We start from the raw sequence: 21360 nt of genomic DNA on the forward strand, positions 1-21360 counted from the left end.
CAGTGATTGAAAGTTCTTACATTTCCCACAGAGCTCTTAAATGGCCAAATTACCCTCTGTTCTCAAGAGAGCAAATTTGCTCTGATGATTCACATCCTATTTTGAATCGACAAACACCAGTGCTTCCTCCCAACTGTATGTGATAATTTCTTAAGCAAAACACCATTCTCTAGGGATACAATATAATTTTTTTTTCCATTCTGACCAGAGTGTCAAACAAAAGATAATCAAAATTTGTACACTTCTCTAGAAAACAGCACTGGAGTGTGCTCAGTAAAGCTGTCAGAAATAAAGGGCATTAAATAACAACAATGGACCTCAGAGAAATTAACTTTATCTCTTTATTGTTAACCAATGAATGTTATCCAAAATAGTAGATGTAATTGTAGCTTAATTGTACAACACAAAAACATGATGCTAAAGGAAAAAGCATGTGGAAAATTACTTCACCAAGTAATCATTAAATGTATTCTTAGTATTTCTGCACCAGTAAGTGTTCCCAACTGCTGGTGACAGCAGCTATTACCACTTTGTTCATTGTGAAAGTCTGTATTACAAATGGTTGTTCCTGGTTGTTTAGATTTTAAAAAACAAAACAAACAAACAAAAAAAAAACCCAAAAAGAATCACACAGCTTTATAAATGGATCTAATTCATTTAGCCCTACCCTATATGTTGTAGATTTATGAACAATAAACTTTACTGGTGTTTTTTCCCAACACTGAAACTGATGTATCAGTGTTAGTGCACACTTTCCAGGGAAAAATGAAAACTCACTGGAAGCACAGTATTTCACCTGCTATGGCAAACTGTTTGAATACTTCAGAAATTTGCTTAAGCTTCGGTGTATGAAGCCTATGAAACAAAAACTGTTCTTACAATGCACTGCAAGTTGAAACACCAACTCCCACCAAGCAGCATTTTGAAGCATGTGCACAGCATCTGCACATCAGTCTTCAAGGTGAAGCAGATATGTTTAGCCCCACAAACCAAAAATATATTAATGTATCTTTATTTAATTTTCATGATGTCACCCCACATAGCCAAACTTTTACTCTCCAAAATAAAAAAAACTTAGTTGGACTGTTTGTAAGAAATTTAAACCTACTGTGCATGAAAAAAAAATTTAATAAAATGGCAAAATTTAATAGATAAGTGTAAATTTATGAGTGCATAATATCAAACAGGAATAAAAGCTGAACCATCCTCAGAGAAAGTTAGGTTCTTCCACTGTAGGTATTTAGTAGAGTTCTCTAACATAAGGGATAACTGTAGTCCACATTAACTGTAAAGTTGTTATTAAAGTTCAATTTATAAGCAAATTTCTCAAAAAAGCAGGTCTCCTTTTCAAGAGGGAAAGGACTTAATGATCTGACATCAGATATGACATTTACAATACTAGCTTCACTGAAAACTGAAGCTACAACACTTCTACTCCAATTCTGGGAACTTTCATTTTGTATTTGGAAACCCAAGCTGACTGACATGCACATTCTACACCCCTCCCAGAAGATAGTATACCAGTGACAGGTTACAGCTTTAAAATACATCAGATGTTTTCACAATTTGAACTCAACAGAAGGCAGTTAGACAGTATTTAGCACTATAAATCCATCCTAAAGTAAAATAAAATCCTAGGAGTAAAGGCTCCTAGCAATTGACTATTCGCTCTGTAGCGATAGTCAATTTAAACAGTTTTTTCATGGTGTTTGAAGGACCGGTCATCATGTACATAGTAGTGAGGTAGGATACTGTCCCCTCCCTGGGACTGATGTTTTCATATGCTCCCTTGCCAGAAAGGTCCAGGTCTCCCTACTGCAAATAAAATAATTACAAGCAAATTGCACATTAAGCTTTGTTTATTTTTTTCCCTCTTTGCTGCATTAGAACACTTTACACATCTAAAAGAATTACCTAGGAAATCAATACTTACTCAAGCCTATCAGCAGCCATGTGCTGCCCACAGGTAGTGTTCCATTTAAAAACATTTCCTGGAACTACCACCTGCCATCCAGACCTTTGTGAACAGGTAGGCAAAGAAAACCATCAATGATGACAGGATATGAAACACCAAAGAATTTCACTTGGGAAAAAAACAAAAAAACAAAACACAAAAACAAAACAAAAAAAAAAAAACCAAAACAAGGAAAAAACAACCAAAACTGAAAGTCAGCAAATATCAAATTCTTAATGGTGTAGCTAACATTGAAAACTAATTTCAAACTTCATACTGAAATAGTACCTATCCAGTTTAGGTTCAGTTCCATTCTTCTTTCTATTTCTTAAAGTTAAGCAATATATACACTTGTCAGTCATTATATGCTTCACATCTGTTTCCAAAGGGGGGAAAAAAACCAAAAAACAAGCAAAGAAACTGAAAACACAATGAAGAAAAAAGTGCTATTAACCTCCGCACCCTCCCCCCCAAAACCTAGGGTTGATAGACTGCCTTACTGCGGAATAGCTTCCCTAAAAATTTGTCTTCTAGTCATTGTAGTCAACCTGGTATTAAGTGCTTTGGCAAAGTGGGGTGCAATCCATCAAAATCTGCAAAGGCCTGCTTTTTTTTCTCAGTTGGTGGTTCAGCTTTACGAGGAACATATATGCAAAATAACAGCTCTCACATTGCTTCAAACTCATCAATACGCTGCTTTGTATTGCCTTGTCGGATTTGTCGGAGAGTCTTGTACTTATCGCGGCCTGCTTTAACATTCTCAGCATGAAGGACATCATTTTGTGTTTTCTTGGTTTCATCTCTGGCTTGAGCCAACTCAGAACTTAAAGCCTGTTGAATAAAATAGTTATATTTAAGTGCTCTGACTAATCTTTTAATGATTCTGAAGTTTCTGGTAATAACTACTCTGCAATTTGGATAAGAATTTCTTGAATGTCAACCTATGAAATGCTTGTGCTGTTCAGTAACTCAAGTTGTGAGGTCTATCAGAAAGAATGCAGAAGGAAAGATAAGGAGAGCATAGGAGTCTTTCCTTACTTAAGCGTGAGCAATAAAAAACCACCAAAGCCTCATACACCATAACATCCAAGAAGAAAGGGACCAGCAGGATAAAGCAGAGAAATCACCTTATTTTTAAATTTTTGCTTGACTAAAGACAGCTCTTCTATTTCTCCCTGATTCTATTCAGTGACAACCAAGCAGGAAGAACATTACACATACACACTACTAAGATACTGATACCAGAAAAAGTAGCAGCTTTCCATTTCTTCTGTTTTCTTCCCAAACAGACATTTCATAACCAGGAAAAGGGTTACCACTAACATAAAACATTATACTTCGAGAGGTAAGACTTTTTAGGAGGAAACACTCCATTTCAGGGAAATAAGATTAATCCAAAATGGGTATAATTGAGTTTTTGCATTTGCAACATCTGTGAATGACTGCAAACACACACAAATAATATTAAGCAACCTCCCGTTCATACCATTTAATGAGTTTTGGTATTGAGAAAGCAAAGCATTATAACATTCAATGTCCTGGACATTATATAATTATTGGACACGTTTACTGGCCAATGCAACAACATACCAACACTTTTAAGCTATAAAGCACAATCTTACATACAACCTATCTATTCCACTTCTAGAACACTATGAATGATATTTGTTGGTGAATTAGTAATAAACCTAGTAAATCTTAAAAACCCTGTTTCCTTGGCACACCATAACTTCAACGAGATTTTTGACAAAAAAAGAATGAAAACCCAATGCCTGAATTATGTTGATACAACTATGAATCTTCATTACCTGGAGCTGTTTCTTAACACGTTCGTTTTTCTGTGTTTCTGTTACCCGTTCTTCTTCACTCCTGTGATTCATAACACCATCAGACGACAGTTCGGCACTGGCTTCGGCATTGTTCTCATCATGTTCATCATGTTCATTCTCTGTTGGAGGAATAACTGGTGGGGGAGGGGGTGGAGGAGGAGCAGACATCACAGATTTCAATTCTTCTTTGGTCTTTTCCAAGTCCTCTTGGGCTGCAAAAGCCTAAATACAGTAAACAGTACTTAGCATCTTTTAAAATTATTTGTCAATAGAAAAATAAAAATAAATATTTGAGATGTTCTCAGACACATGGAAATTATTCTTTATAACTAAGATGACTAGCTTACACACTGGAAATTGTCAAATAGAGATACATGTTAAAAAAAGACATGACTCAAAATCAGCTGTACCGGAGTCAAGCTATTTCCAGCAGTAGACGAGAAAAGAGTGAAAGAATAGGGCAGTCATACTGATTGCTTTCTAACTTTCTTAGCGTCCTGAAATTTAAGGCTCAGAAGTTTCCTAAATCAAAGATGATGTCTCCAAATTTCATACTCAACCAGAACTTATGAAAATTTTTTTCAATCACTTTTTGAACCTGTGCACACAGTAATTATTCCCATTCCATAACTAACTGCAGATTTTGTGAAGAAATACAATTTTACTTTAAATTATTGTCCAGTTGCATTTCACGTGCCATTGTTATTGTTTTGGTTCATCCTTTTACCATAACTTATGATTTTATACACCTTCCTCCTGAGGTGTTTTCTTCTCTAATACAAAGCTCCAATCTATTCCATCACCATACGAAAGAAAACCATTTCTGATCTTTGACCATGCCTTTGTGATGGGAATTCCCCCTCCCTTCACAACTATGCAATATCAAGACATGAGTTAAATAGAAGCATAGGCTGTCTTCAGCAGACTGGAGAACAAAAACCTTTAAGAAAGACTTCTCTGAAGCCTAAGGGAAAGAGAGATTCAACCACATGAACTTCCAGTGGGATTTCCGCACTCATCTCCCTTAGTTTCTTTGAAGTTCTGACTTCACACAGCATGGGCTCATTACTTTGTGCTGCCATTCTGAAGCTTCCTCTTCTTTCTTTTTCTTGGCCTCCTCCAGAAGTGCAATCTTGGCTGTGAATTCAGCAATTTCTGCTGCCTGAAACAAACAAAAAAAACAAAGTAGAAGTTTACATTTGGTATCATTTTGGCTTTGCAGTGGAAGAAAGCAGAGCCTTTGCTGTGATCTGGCTTGAAGAGAGTTAGTTACCATCCATCACTTCTCTGCTAAAAATAGAAATTTTAGGCATACATGAGAGAGGGAATGAATCAGAGTACTCTTGCCTGATGGAAATAAGTCAAGAAAAAAATATTTATCTTCTGCACTTCCAAAGCTTTCCAGGAAACACCAGGCTGCAGTTACAAATTAGCATTTCAGGCTGTTTCAGTCTAATACAACTTAATGTTCTCACTATTAAGATTATGATTCTGGATCATAATCTCAATACTACTAAACTAAATCTTCCCTTCAGAATTGTGTGCTAAATTTGCAGAAGACAAAAAGCTGGTTTATAGTTGAGAAATCATTTCTTCTACTATTTGCATGACTTTCTCGATTATTATGCACAAGCTACAACTAGTCTAGCAAAGAATGTGAGAATATTCTGCAAATGCTGGAAATGGGACAGAAAAAACAACAACAACAACAAAAAACACCCCAACCACAACAAAACACAGTGTCACCAACTCTCCACCACCACCAAGCTTCAGAACAGACCTGTCTTAGAGAACAGGCTTCCCAGTGGACTGCAGAAGGAACTACTCTTGTTCTCAGCTGGATAAGCCTGACACTATTAGAAAGAGAATGTAACGAGTGCTGTCAGTCTGAAAGGTCTTCTTCGTTTAATTTCCTGCAGCTCCAGAGTTTTATTTTTGTCTTGCAAACTAGCGGCAAATCTATTGCAGTTTTCTAAAGCAGTTCCCAACAACAATCTGTAATGCTGTCTCACATACCTGTTTCAATGCACTTCTTCATTTGACAAAAGCAAGAATAAAAGCTAAATTTTCAACTACCTTTTACAATTTTTTTTTTAAAAATAGGGTTAAAGTCTCTTACTAGCTGCTCTTGGTTCTTCATTTGATCAGCTGCCTGCTTGGCTAGAGCAGCTTTAGCTACTTCAGCTGCTCGACGCTCTTTTTCCAGGCGCTCTGCTTCCTCTTTTGCACGCTTTCGTTCTTGATCCAGTTCTAGAGCTCTTCTAGTCTGTTCCTCTAGCTCTGTCAAGAGGAAAGTTTGCAGACAAAGTATCACTACCAAGCTCTTCCTCATATGTAACACAGATAACAGCTGTAACACACTCAAAATAAAGTAACCTACAACACTAACAAAGATTTACAAAGCTGCCTCAAGCTAAGAAAAGCTGTTGAGCACATTACCTGGAGCTTTGTTACATGTCTGATTCCCCCCCCCACATATTTTGGATATATACTTCATCTCACCCGACATTTCTGACAGCCCAGTGTTTCGGAAAATTGTCACCTCACTGATAAAACTAAACACCAAAATATATGTACACGTACATGAACATACACCCTCACTCTTACTAGTGAGATTTTATGTACATTAAATCACACTCTCTTGTAGTAACAAAAATAAAAAACTCTTCTACTGTATTGAATTGCCTGACAGATTCCTTAATTGCAGCTGAATATTTAGGCATGTGCCTTCAGCAAAATGACCCAAGACCAATTGCAAGGGTCAGAAAAATTCTCTATACAAAAGAGGACGACAGTTTTAAATCAAGGGAAGGGTAATAGTTGTGTAGCTGCCTGGTTAGCAAAGTATTGAAATCTAAAGGGCAGAACCATTCGTGAAATAGGAGGAAGTAATAATCTATGAGTACTGCAATGTAAGATTTAAACAGACAAACTACGCTCCTACTCTGATGTGAAAAATTAAGTGACTACAAAAAAAGTCTTTCTAAAGCTCTTTGCTGATTTTAATGATAAATTTTCCACTATGTTTTTGGCTAGCCTTAGCTGCCATAGACTCCTTCACCAGAAAACCTTAACAGTGACTCATTTTTTGGAACAATCCATTTGGAACAATCCATTTGCCCTTCACCATGTGGTTTAATACTAGAAAAGCATCTTCCCAGGTATGCTGACACATGCTTCATCTTTGCACCTGTAGTTTTGAGTAGGTCTCATGTAGCCATTATTCGTCCGTTGTTTTCCCAGTCTTCCTACTACTTCAGTTATAAAATTAAAATGAACAGCATCACAAGTATGTGGGGTTCTACAAATGCAGTACTTAGAAAATTAAATAAAACTTGTTACTATTTGAAAACACTGCTCAAACAAACCTTTCCATGAAGATGGAGAACACTAAACTACCATGTTAACTACAGAACAGACACCATTCATATAAAGATTTTTCCATACGTGAATAGAAGGCCAAAAAGACCAGCAATACGTGAACATTATGTATTGCATCAGAAATTAGGCTATATCACTTACAAAAGTTATGAGAAAATGTACACTGTCAAACCTCCAGAATCACCCTGACACTCTTGTCCTGGGCCAAACAGCTCTCCCTTAAAACAATTCCAGGGCACAGTTAGTGTGTTACCTGTCTGGATGTGTCTAACCTATGTTGCACTGAAAGACTGAAAAATGCAGTGGAAAAGCTAGAGAGTAGTGGCAGGCATATGTAACTTATTTGTATAGATTTAGTCAGTGATTCTCTCTATCGTGCCTGAAGCCAACAGTTAGGAAAAGAAAGGAGCAACAAAAGTTTTATGAATGTGAGCCAAACCTGAAGCAAAAAAACCCAAAACAACATGGAGAGGAGGGACTCGGAAGTCATGAAGGCAGGGACTCTACAGGGTGATTAAACACAAAAATTGTCACTGGTGAAACGTGTTTTGTCACTAAAGTCTGACAAGATTTTAATTTTCAATTTCTCAGATCTTACAAGGGAATAGAAAAATGAAGGAAAAAGGAATTTCCAAGTTAGAAGCTAAATTCAACAAAACCCTAGAGGAAGTACTTTGAATCTTCGTCTCTAATTTCCCTGCTCCCTCCAACTCTAGGTTTTCAGCACTTTAAGCCCTACATAATCCTGAGCTGAAGTGTGTATGCATTAATTTCCTTTTTACTAAACTGGAATTTTTGTTATATTAGAAATTGATTTTAAGTTAAAAAGATACACACAAACGCATGCACACCATCATCTGAACACTAAAAAAAAGAATATTTTTTACATCAAATATTGCTATTATTAGAAAAATAAACTTTTTAAAAAAACCATAAAATAACAACCCTCCAACAGACAAAGAGAATTGTAGAACTGAGCTACCCAACTAAACTAAACATCATCATTAGATTTAAGAAATCCATGACCACCAAGAGCTCACCTTTCTGAGCTTTCATTGTTTGTTCCTCAATTTGTCTTAAGCGTTCCATTAGTTCTTCCTTTTCACGCTCTATTCTTTCCTTCTCCTTTTCTGCTATCTCCCTTTTCTTCTTCTCATTTTCTAATTGTGCCCTGAAAAAAATAGTAAAAAGGGTTTTTTGCTCTCAAGGATATTAAATTCTACTCTTCGGATGCTGGTAGCCTACTTTGCAGTTTACTCAGCTGGAAGAGAAGCATATGACTTTAAATGTTTCAAATTCAGTTTCTGTTTCAAAATACCATACAGAAAAACAATTTACTAACAGAACTGACCAGCAACTTTGGTTATGGTTCAAGCCCATAAATCCACAATTATATCTGCATTTTAGGTATGATGTTTAATCTGGCTAGAAATGGCAACAGTATTTTTTAAATACACAAAAGGTAAGCCATGCCATTCCTCACTGAACTTGCTTTAAAGGCTCACCTGTAGAGTATAAAAGTCCCTAAGGATCAAGCAAAAGAGACATAACACTGTTTCACAAAAAACATAATGAGAAACAACGGTACAGCTACTGTTACTGTGCTGAAAGTTAAAAAAAGATACGGCTTTCTATCAAGACAGGTGAGCCATGCCAATCCACAAATCTGCTTACATAGCGATAAAGAAAAGCAGCTCTCTCTTTTCTAGAATTCTAAGATGCCTGATACTTCTGTAACTCCTTAAAAGGGTAGGAGGATTTTTTCTGTTTCATGGAAGTTTGTTAATTACCTTTCCAATTGTTTCTGATGTTTCTCTTCTCTAGCTTGGGCCTTCATCTGTTGCACTTCAATTGTATCAGGTTTCCTCCTCCTCATGTACAATTCATGATTTCCCATACAAAGTGCCAAAATTCGCTTGTTAATTCTCAGACGGGGTGCATAAAAAACAAAATCCTAGCAAAAATAATTCCAGTATATCCATTAATCTAAATAAATACATGCATTACTGCATGCTTGCACTGGCTAAGTGAAAACTAGTATTTTGACATTTTGAGCAAGCGAAATCTATAAATCTAGTTACTTGTAAGATAAATTCAAGATTACATCTGGAATACTCCAAGTAGAAATTAGCTGGTTTATATAATTTATTTAAAATTCTAAAAACATTAAACTACTCTCTATTCTATTCTGAAGAGATTTGACCTAGTCTCCTGAAACGTGCTGCTGTAACACACACACAAAAAAAAAAAAAAAAAAGGAGGGAGGGGGGCAGAGAATTTAGCATCTTACACTGTGTCTTTTCAACACATTATGAAGTGTAAGTTGACTTAATAAAAGACCAAAAACTTAAGAGTATCAACCAGAAAAGAGAGAAAATAAACATACCACAGTATCAACCAGAAAAGACAGAAAATAAACATACTATATTTCAAAATCAAAATTTCCTTGTGATTACTGAGTATTCCACCAGTAAGAATAATAATTGTCACAAAATATTTACTCATGCCATAATGCCAGACCAAATCCCTGCAGGTTTTGTATCCATATACAAAGAGATACTATTCTACACACTACTTACAGGGGCCTTTTTGTCAATTGGCTTTATGACAAATTTTTTGTCGTTAAAAGAGATGTTTCTTATTTCGCTCCAAGGAAAACCAATCTTGGGTGTCAGCCTTCAAAGAGAAGAAGCTCTCATTAGAAGCAGCAAGGCTGTGTACTTTATATATATATCCAATAAGGTTTATTCCCATATCATTTTCACTATTACACTTAGTTATGTTTAGAATGTTACATTTACAACATTATGTTTACATTAAAACATTAACAACAGTTCAAGTATATTTTGGTAGACTTTTTTTTGTAAACACATTATTCCATCAAATTAATTACATAATGAATAAACTACATGGCACTGTAACAAAAGGAATTTTAATTTGTGACTTCTACTTCTATCAGCTAGATGCTAAGCATCACAATCATGTACTGATTCTTTATAAGCTGTTGATGATTTTATTTTCAAAGAGAGTACCTACTTAAATTTCAGAAATTGACATTTTAAATAGTGAAATTAAAGTAGCTTTCAGCAGTGCTGTACTTCAATTTAGCTCAGATTTAAGATGTGTTCTTTCCAAAATTTAAAGTTATATTTATTTCCTTCACATCTTAAGCAAAATAAATCACGTTCAGAAATTGTTACAATGTTATGCATTGACTTCAATACCTGTATATCTTTTTCTCCTATCTGCACAGAAAGATTTTTCAATTCATATTATCTTAATTATAAGCAAGAGAAAATATTTAAGTATTTGATTGCTAACTATCAGGAGCTAAAGAATACCGAAAACTGCCTCATCATTCAATCTGATCGGAACATTATCTGAGTATTTCCTTCCTTCAGGAGTTACATTGCCATCTAATGGTAATTAAGGCTTACAGAATTTTGTTACAGAGTATATACATCAAAAGTTGATAGCTGCTATCTGGAGTTTGACACATCACATTTCACTTCGAATCACTGTGAATGGACTGTTGACACCAGATACTACTAACAACTTTTTACTTTGTAAAAAAAAGAAAAGAAAATAATTAAGTCTGTTGTTCTATTTCCAAATTCTTCAAATTTTGTACATTTCAGCTTTATACCTCTTCAGGTAGGACAGATTATTTGATCTCCTTATCGGGACACAAGATTGACCTATTTTCTTTAATGTCCAAAAGGTTTCACTTTTAGATACCAAAGTTTTTCATGCTCTAACATCTATAATTCTAGTCATGGCTCTTACAAAACGTTTCTCATTAAATATCTTGCTCAGCTTCAAAATCTACTTTTCATCCTGACTGAAGGGGAAGTTTTGAGTGAAAAGTATGGAAAAAAACCGTACAAATACGGTCCAGTTGTCATAAATCCATATTAAGCAATGTAAATTTAAGTTTCCACAGAACTGCTCTTCCTTTCCCTTCTTTTGCATCCCTATTTATTCTTTAAAATTCAAATACTCTGGTAGTTAACATCTCTCTTTTTTTATTTTTTACATAGATTAGAAGGTCTTTGAGAGCCTGTTTTGCCAGATCTTACTGAACACACAGTAAGGTGGGGGTTGTATAATCTCAGATAGCATCTCCTAGAACAGAACTAGAAAATGAGTACTAGGCACTTACTTATCATCATGCTCATAAATATTCAGACCCAAAGCATCAACTCCCAGCCACAATTCAGTTCCTTTTTTATTCTTTATTTCAAAATAGTTGACTCCATACATTTCCAAGTCTTGTGCTATCTTAAGGTATTCCATCATAGAATCTTCTCTGATGAAAGAAGAAAAATTGGTATAGTGTAGACAACAAATCACGAGTACATTGTATGAATAAGGGAACTGCAGAATAACCAGTTAGTGTAAAATTTACTTATGAATTAAATATCTCTTTGAAGTTCACATGTAGTTTGACTCAGATACTCATTAAGAGCTCTACACCCTACTATCCATGTAGAGTCCAATCACTGCACTTTGTCTTTCCACCCCATGAGCTAAGGAAACCCTAAATGTATTTTAGAGGCAGGCAACTGTGGACAAAGGCAGTTGACAGCCTTACCAGTAATTATGTAAGTAAACCAATACCTTAACTGGAAATTCAGCCCTTATTGAAGCTTCTATGCAAGTTTTTCATAGCCACCTACCCTGGTCAGAATAAAAGAAAGTAGTTTTCCAAACAAATATACCACCTCCTAAAATACATCCTAATAATAATAAAAGGTCTTGGGAACATTTTTTTACATTATTACCTTAACATTCCCCTGTGCTCTTCATGCCAGTTCTGTATTCTTTCTTCCCACTGTTCTTTTGTCAGTTTGTGCTGTTCTAACACCCTGTGAATACAAGTTGTTGTTATTAAATGACACTGACAAACAATTTAACCTTTTAAAGCTACAAAAATAAGTTTAGTTAGAAAGCATAACATATGCTTTAATTGAATAAACTTAAAGATGACTTCCTATACACTGCTCATCTTTTTGACACAAACAAGACACAAACTTTGTATTTGAACAAATACACTTTTAAAATAGTGTGAAAGTCAGTTTTTTCCTGGTATTCTGTATTCTTTGCAATATAAAAGTCACGCCATGGCATATCTCAGTTAGCAGTAAAGTTGTAAAATGTAACATCTGGAACACTTGAAAATGCAGACCTATAGAATCCTCACACAACAATGCTGCAAATTAATTTCCAGGTATGCAAAAACACTTTTTCTTTCAGACTACAACAGAATGGAAGCCTGAGTGTAACAAACTAGCAGACAAGTTAGCAGACGAGCTTTCTGGGGGTTTTGTGTGTTGGTTTCTTTTATTAAAAAAAAAAAAAAAAAAAAATCAATAGCGAAGCAGCCTCAGAAAGCTATTTGAGATTTGTCTACAAGAGTTATGCAAACATAACTCTTGTAATACAGCTCTTCCATAATATGGAATTATATTACCAATTATATACCAAAACTTTCAATGTAGTACTGTGGTAAAAAAATCTAATGCATATGATAACTTTATTATGTTTTTATTTCACACACTCGGCATCTCAAGTATTCTTGGAGAAATTATTTTAAAGGACAATTAAAAAAATCACCTGAACATTTGTCTACTGAAAAGAATCTTAAGTATTTGAATTTCCATTGCACCCAAGCACTCTAGTGTTCACAGACTGTCATCATAACTGAGCAAAAACCAAGATTTGTGAACATACTCAGCAGTGACAGTTTTACTGGTTCTACATCTCCCTGCCTTCATAGCAAAAGGCATTTTTCTAGGAAAAGGTATAGACTTCACTGTCATAAGCTGGAAGCAAACAGCCAAACCCAAGCTTTTCATCAGCATTTTTAAAAAACATTTTCAGAAATATTTCTCTCAATACTCCACCACAATCTTTGAAATGCCTACTGGTTTGCTAGAAAATTCTCAAGCTTAGTTATGCTAATAAGTGAGTTTTTAGTTTAGAAAGCATATGACTTAAAGAAACCTCAAATTACTCCATGTCACTCATTTCTTTGACGATTTATGTTACATATTTAGTAACTACACATTTGCCCACAATATATCACTATGTATCCATCTACACTAACAAAACTGTCTAACTTCGTACATTTGTGCTGCAATGCTTCTCTTCATGCCAAACACACCAAGAGCATGGTTTCAGCTGCATAAAGAAATAGGACTGTAATCTTGGTGCTTACTTTCCCTAACCAATTAGATAAGTGATTGATACAAAAGACTTTATATTCAACAGCAACAATTTAGTTTCTAAATTTTCTGTTCAGGCTAGCATTTTCCTGCAATGTATTTTATTTGCAGTACACTTTACAATAACTTTCAGGAAATAATTACCGTTTACATGTACAAAAACATTAAAATGAACAAAAGGAGAGAGTATCAAATGAATCTTAGTTGCTTCTATATTCGAGTATTTTGATTTTAGTTTAGTAGAAGCAGGCCTCCAATAACATTAACCCATTCTGGAGTATTTTGGGAGTGTGTTCAACTAAATCTCTGCAGGTGTTTGTGGACAGGACAGGAAATATGTCTCAAGAAACCTGTGGCTGTGACACTTCCTTGTTATTTAAAGTCTAAATTAGGATCTCCAAATTTTACTAGCAAAACATGAACTCCTAAGAAAGCCATCATTAAATGCACGTTATCACTTAATATTTTATTTCTAAAAAATGTGCAATAATTAAGTTTATATGCAGCAGGTGGTGCAAAATCAGTCTCACTCACCGCTGGGGGAGAAGTCTGTCACTGGCTAGGTAGCCCAGTTTATGGATCTCCTTACTGTAATCTGCATACTTGGACTGGACAGCATAAGAAGCCAGAAGAACTGCAGTTTCTGGTGGGCAATATATTTCATCATTTAAGATTGATTCTTTGACTTGCAGGAAGAAAAGTCTCTGAGTTATTTCCTGAATTAATTCTTCAGATACATCCTCTGGAAAAAACTTGGCCCTGAACTTGAACTGCAAAGGATTTTCTTTTCGTACATCTTGCTGTGTTACCTGAGGGAGAGGAACACATAAAAAATAAAAAGAGGACTAAAAGGTATATTAAATATTATTATGCAGTACTGAACTCTTTAGCTACTCTAAACTGAAACACAGTGCTTCCTAGCAAGCCCACTGTGGAACTCACTAAAGGTTCACATGGAACAATCAAGTACACTAATTTGGATAAACTAGACAATCTTGAAATACTACTTAAAGGCTGTCTAACAGATTTTTTTTGTAGGCTTGTGTGAAAGCTGTATTTATCATAATAAAGATCTGGAAAAAAAGAAGCTGTAAAAGACATTAAAAAAATAAAAACTATATCCGTGGATGATTTTTGGGAAGTAACAAATTAGGGTCTAACAACATTTCTTTAGAAAGAACTACAGCACATTTCATCGATGTTAGTGTAAAGTGGCATTCTTTTAAAAGTCTTTGAACTATCAAACTAAATACATGTGCTTTGTTCCTGTGGAAAAAAACATAATTTCTTTAATCACGTTATTTTTCTAGAACTGATAAGCTTTATAAATGTGATTTTTGTGAAGAGATGTGGTCTTTCAGAGATATGACCATTCAAATTCACAAATACAGCTTAGAGTAAAATGATCTGGTTCCCAATAGCTAAGAGATACAATGTGCTCAATGCTGTTTGAAAAAAAAAAAAACCAAAAAAAACCCAAAAGTTATCCTACAATCTACCTATTAGATACCTAAAGTTTAGAAGCCTACTGTTCGTGCTTTGTTTAAAAGATCCATACACATACAAATTCCTGGAGCCCAAATTGTTCTGGTACACATGCCCAAACTGTAAAACATTTATTCTATTATGTTTTGCTAAATGAGAACAAGACAACCATATGAATCAGTTTTCCTAATGCATGTATCACCATGGTACTGTAAGTACTGAAAACTATCTCCTTCTCAAATTAAATACTGATGCAGCTTTGCATATTCTTTTATAAGTAATCAAATTTAACACTGTATTTTGTCATTTAAAACAAATGAAAAGCAATTTTTCGACTAAATTTGAAGTCAGCTATATCTCACCTACAGCATTAAAGCAGCAAACCTTGTAAAGTATATTTCAAAGTGTACATGTGGCTCAATATTAGGGAATTGTTACCTTTTTATTTAGCTTCAGCCAAGTTGAGTAGCCTTTGCTGTCCACATACTGTAGCCCAAAAAACCAGACTTCCCGAAGACCAACAGTTTTCACCACCTAAAGATAAATGAGCCATAATCATCAGTAATCACTATGATTTTTTTAAATGGTAATTAACCTACATAAACAAATCTCAAACTGAAATGTAATCAAACCTTACAAGAAGAAAAAAAAAGATAAAATAGTAGCAAAACATCAGGTTCATGGTACCCCAGAGCTCTACATAAATGCAAACACTGTGTTTCAAAACTATCAAGTGGAACATGCAGCTTACTGCTTCCAGCAGCACCTGAGGAACAGAAGTTAGTAAACAGGACCCTGAGATTGGAAAGCACGTCTGGGAAGTGATCTGCAGACCTATGGAAAAGTAAGTCCACTTACAGAAGATAACTGGAAAATTGACAATTAAGAGTAACATTTGTGGACAAGTATGAGGTACAAAGATGAATCGGCTCCTTCAAATATTTTTACAACCTTCTAAGAGAGTTACTGATAAAAGGGATAAGGATGATCCAGCTAATAAACCATACATGACTTTCCTATAAGATTTCTGATCACGTTTATCACCAAAAGCTACTAAAGAAACAAAATTGTCCTTGAATAGAGGGAAGATTGTGTTATGGATACAATAGTTAAAAAGAAAGAAAAAAACCCTCTGTTTTCTTAACAGACTCGTAGTGTAACCACTACTGAAGTCCCACAGGACTTCTAAAAAGGATGAAACTGATGTGACAAAATCTGCTGTAGAAAACCTTCCTGTGAATGAACCGTAAAAACACAAGCCTCAATAAAAGATGGTATTTAATAAAAACAAAATACTGTACATAAAAGACAACAATTTAAATTATGTGAACAAAGCTCTAGTTGTAAAGTAAAAAGGCAATAAAGCTGTTACATGACTATACATGTGTATGGTATTCCCAAATCTCTAAAACTAGATAAGTTGATGGTCACATCAACTTAAAAAAAGGATGCTGCAGCACTGGAAATGTTTCAGAAGTGTTGAAAAGAATGATCAGTGACTTGGAACTTTTAATGCATAGCTAAGATGAGAACTAGGGCTACTGACAGAGAAACAAGGAAAGGAAAAATATGATACAGATCTTGCATGGCATGTAGAAGGCAAAGAGAGAATGATTATTCATTATTTCTCATAATATAAGAATTAGGAGAATCAACAGAAATCATGACATTGCAGGCTCAAAGTAAACAAAAAGAAGCACTTTTACTATAGAGTGCAATAAAACCGCGGAACTATTTTACAAGTCTTGCATAGCAAAAGCACATATGGATTCAATAAGCAATTAATCAGAAAGGTCCAGCAAAGATTATTAAATGACTGCAAACTCTGGCTCCAAAAGATCCCGTATGGCAGTACTTACGTATGTTCTCAGGTTGGACCATGCTGGCCAGCTGCTTTACTGAAGGCTGTTTTATGGAAGCATTCAGTTGCATGTGAAGTAAATAGAATTTTACACATAGATCCTCCTCCATTTTAAAGTAGTACTATCGGGTTGCAAAATTAAGATTTTGAAAATTAGAAAATGTCATAAGATAGCTGTGCAAACTTACTTCAGCTGCCTGGCATATTTGCATTATCACTTAACAATCATTCAACTGTGCACCTTTTTTCCTCCTCTACCCTTTCACCATCAAGCTCCAAAGCACAAAGTGGACAATGTTCACGGATCCAACCTGACTGATGTCTGAGCACAGTTATTTCCTTTACATCATTTACTTCAGAACATAAACATTAAGAATAAGTGTACGTTCCTAGTAACATAGGTTAAATTTGGTGTCCCAACACCAAAATTTCAGACCTGCTGCTTCTTTCGACACAGATCTCCTATGTAATGTTGATCAAACTACTTATGGCTTTATCAGATGACAGAGAATGCTCTTTACTTTGCAGCTGTCCAAGTTGAGCCTCTGTACCTTATCAGCTCTCTGAGCTGCAAAGAGCTGCAGATGCTCAACAGCTCTGCCCATAAGGCATAAGGAGACGTGCTTATGCTCACGTCAAAACATTTTGCTCTCACCCACTAACTACAGCCCTTCACTGAGATGCACTCTGCTTATTATTTATATACAGACAACTTGGATACAGCAGTGCAGAGTTACACGTGCTTGCAAATCAACACTAAAAACAGCTTACATATTAGCCTGTTTTACTTCAGACTCCACAAATAAGGAAAAAGCATTGCCTACACTGTCTCTCAGGCCAAAGAAAAAAGAAAAACTTTCTGAAACTTTGTACCAAGCTAATATATGCACTTATGCACTGCAGTAGCATGATACAATAAGTACAGAATGAGAAACTTAGCAGTTTGATTCTCGCTCAAACATTTCATTAAGTAGCTGAAGATGTAAGTCTTCATCACATCTGTAAAACGGATTTATCTACCATCACATCCTACAACATGACTATTAATAGGCAAAAAAAACTTACTGAAGAAAAGCAACCAGAATAATATACATTTTGGCAAATCAAAATATACACGAAGACAACCTAACAAGGATTTCATTCAGTCACCTTCCAAAAGGCTGTAAGGAAGGCTTCTGAGACATCTGGAAAGGACAGCGGGGTATAATTCAAAATAAAAGAGAAAACCCCCCCATTCTTTCTGAATGGCAACTACAGTAAACCAGAGCTACTAAAGCCCAGTGCTAACACAACACAACAACCCCAGTAATACCACCAGTGTGTGGAAACATACCCACCACAGGGTTCTTCCTCTCCTAGGAAAGCTACAGATGCTTAACTGGTTGACTATAGGAGGACAGATCCTCTCTTGCCTATTCTGACTGCTGACAGGACAGACAGAAAGACCAATGATAAATATGTTAAAACACCTTCTGAAATGCAAGTAATAATAATAATAAAAAAGTTTGTGCAATAAATAAAAGGTTTGCTGAGTTTGCAAATGGAAAAGAGAAAGCCACAGATGTTAAACGCTGCATTCTTGTCTGCTAGCAGATGATGCATGCACATGGAATGGGAAACAAATCAACAACTCCAGAAAATACCAATTAAAAGCTTAAAAGAACGCTGACTGAAAAAAGGACAAATTGTTCACCAAAAACGTAGAGGAGCACTAAACAGCAGCTAAATTCATGGAGAGGTTATTTTCTGCAATCAATAATCAACAAGTCTGCTGTCATGTTCACCACTTCTGCATAAGCCAATCCTTTCAATAACAGTGCTATTAAATTCTCTTTCTCCAGAGAAACAGGATAACTTTTGTCTGAAAATTTCATGACAGTTTTGCAATACAGTTCAGCTCTTGATGTTACTCTATAGAATTCATACATTAATTTAAGATCAAGCTGAAAATGCTTCTCTCTTCACACACAACTGTGCTGGTTGTTCTTTCTTGACCTGACATTTTTTCAATTTAAACTTCCATAGGTAAGAGCTGGTGAGATGTCAAACACCACACAGTGAACTGAGGAACAAAGAAGAGAGCATGAAAACAAATTCAGAGCTGTATCTTTGTTCCCAATGCCCCAATTTGGATGAACCTGATTACCTGGACACAAGATTTTAAACAGCAGAATGTCACCCCACCCGATACTGCATGGCAGAAGATAGCAAAGGTTGGCAGAAGACAAGGAACAGCTTGAGCCTTCTACATCACAGAATACCATACTTTTATTTGATGGTGATGTTGGTTAGACAAAAAGCAAGACAGCTCCTTTTTTCCAAGAATTCTTGTAAGAATCATGAAGTCTATTCCTATGTAGAGGCTGAAGACATACTACCACTGATGTTAGAGAAAGGGACAGACAATATAAGAGTCAGACAGTCATTTCAAATGAAAATTGCAAATGAAATTTCATTCATCTAAAAGAAAAAGTTCAGTGTTACATATAATAAACATTCTCCTGTTTTTAAGTTATATACTTGGACATTCTATCGATTCTAAAAGGTCAACTAAAAGTTTAAATGTTCTTAAAGAACTCCTGCAATGTGTTACTTTCCCTCATCAGTACATACTTCAAGCATCAAAAGTGGAGTAGACAGAAACAACAGTTCTACAAGACATACCTATTCATCTAGTTGAACTGGTTTTGAAGAGTAATTTCAGATATTTCTGCATTTTTTAAACAAAACATATTTATTGCTATATTGGGGAAACAAAACAACACACTGACAAGCTTCTATTCTTAATGTTTTCTATAACACTTCACAACCTAGATCAAAAAATTGTTCCAAGATTCTGATGGCTAGTATCACATGAGCGCAAGAACAATTCTGTTTTAAGAAATCATTCATTCTGACTGATGTACAGAGACACTATCAAGTGAGAATGTGTAGTTCTGATAGGTCTGTAATCTATAAGCAAATTAATGTCATTATTTTGCCTTATTGGGTTTTTTCCCTTTTTTTTAACTTAAATTTCAAACTGGTTCATAGGACAACATTATTTAGTTCTAACACCTGGGAAGTGAAAAACAATCTACAGCTTCCATTGCTGGGGAAAAAAAAGTTAGCTTTCATTAATGAACTTACTGTTACATTCAAATTTCTAATATATGTAATTCTAGCAACTATATTGCAGTAGCAACTATAATATCATTAAACATGAGAAACACTATTAATTTCAAAACAGTTCTATACATGATTCAGCTGAAGCCTCACTGGTAACCTATTTACAGAGTTGTCTTTGAATTCAATACATCTCACAAGAAGTAATGAGGAAATTCACACTAACTCAGAGCATAGCCTAGATAACATAAGAAAAACATAATCAGCACTTGGGAACACTTTCGCTTTTTCAAACTATGCCTTAACACACACAATACTTTTATGTGTTTGTACTCATATATACACAGAGACACGTTACCTGATCAAAGAGCTGCTTGCCTGTTGTATTGGGCTGGATGGCAAATTCCAACTCTGCATCCATTGTGGTTACTCTGACATTGACCTACAGAAAACAAGGAAACATTTAAATAATACTGTCACAGTGTAATGCTTCTATATCCTGTGATAAGCCTGTAAGAAACAGCATATGGTAAGTAAATTCAAGAATTTTAATGATCTTGTGAACACACAGAACACAGCAGTTAGAAAAACAGAAAATTTGAATCTGAAAAAATCTCATCTTTTATTTACTATAAAAGCATACTCAGAATAGTATTTACCACTAGGTTTGAAGGTCAAACGAGAGAACAAAGTTCAAAATTAATTTAATGGGACAGCTGACATTACTGAACACTTGAAGAATGTTGGGACATTCAGCTACTGGGCATTACCGTTCAGAGGGCTTCCCAAATGTGTGCAACAGTTTCTAGTAACATACCTATCATTTTAAGGTATGTATTCTTGGCAACATAAAAAGACAAGCAGTTTCCTGCTTGCCATTTCTAAAATCAAGCAGTTCGGCAGTGTTAAAGTATATAGGACTAGAGCTTTCACACCTCATGACAGAGTAACAGCAAAGTTTTCACCTGTAGTCAAACTACAGAAGTTAACTCCTCTGAATATTGATCCCCTTCCTTTCCCTTAATACAAGACTGAAGAAACGCCACCATTCAATGAACTGCTTCCTTCTCCTGAATGGGAGGAACGTTTTCCAGATAACTCCTGACAACCACTGTTTTTATTTGCTATAAAACAAGAAGTCAAATATTGCAGGAGATATCTGGAAGCCTACCTTAGTTGGAAGTACAACAGTCTGTTTCAATTTCTCTGCAACTGGCATACACAGAAGTGAGAATTTTCATGAAATAGAACGAAGTACTAAATACACAGTACTGTCTTATCAGTGTTAGAATGGTCCTCTGTGCCTACTGTCAGGGTATCACATTTTATTTATCTTTAGTGCATAGCAATATAAAGTGTCAGAGGTCAAATATACTTCACTATAAATGCAAAAAAAACCAAACTTGAGAAACTTATTTAAGGCACACAGATATATTCTCATTTCTCACTACGGTAAAAAAGGGAACTGGAATAAATTAGGACTTGTATTACCGGTTCTTACAGTACTTGATCTATGCA

General features: G+C 35.2%; 1 protein-coding gene across 3 annotated transcripts in view; it reads right to left on the minus strand.

The window, feature by feature from the left end:
* Positions 1–21360, minus strand: part of RDX (radixin) — a 44831-nt gene that overhangs the window by 7426 nt on the left and 16045 nt on the right. For 2 of the 3 annotated variants that reach the window (XM_064645262.1, XM_064645263.1), the window contains exons 3-14: positions 20201–20284; positions 15315–15410; positions 13926–14200; positions 11949–12032; positions 11327–11473; positions 9744–9840; positions 8955–9118; positions 8205–8335; positions 5903–6063; positions 4853–4945; positions 3763–4005; positions 2625–2785 (exon numbers count right to left, since the gene is read on the minus strand). In XM_064645262.1, coding sequence (XP_064501332.1) covers positions 2625–2785; positions 3763–4005; positions 4853–4945; positions 5903–6063; positions 8205–8335; positions 8955–9118; positions 9744–9840; positions 11327–11473; positions 11949–12032; positions 13926–14200; positions 15315–15410; positions 20201–20284 — 1736 coding nt within the window. Of the gene's footprint in view, positions 1–2624; positions 2786–3762; positions 4006–4852; positions 4946–5902; positions 6064–8204; positions 8336–8954; positions 9119–9743; positions 9841–11326; positions 11474–11948; positions 12033–13925; positions 14201–15314; positions 15411–16735; positions 19950–20200; positions 20285–21360 lie in introns of those variants that run through there. The other variant, XM_064645264.1, reaches the window with a different exon arrangement.

This window comes from Pseudopipra pipra, chromosome 2 (assembly GCF_036250125.1).
Source record: "Pseudopipra pipra isolate bDixPip1 chromosome 2, bDixPip1.hap1, whole genome shotgun sequence".
NCBI lineage: Eukaryota > Metazoa > Chordata > Aves > Passeriformes > Pipridae > Pseudopipra > Pseudopipra pipra.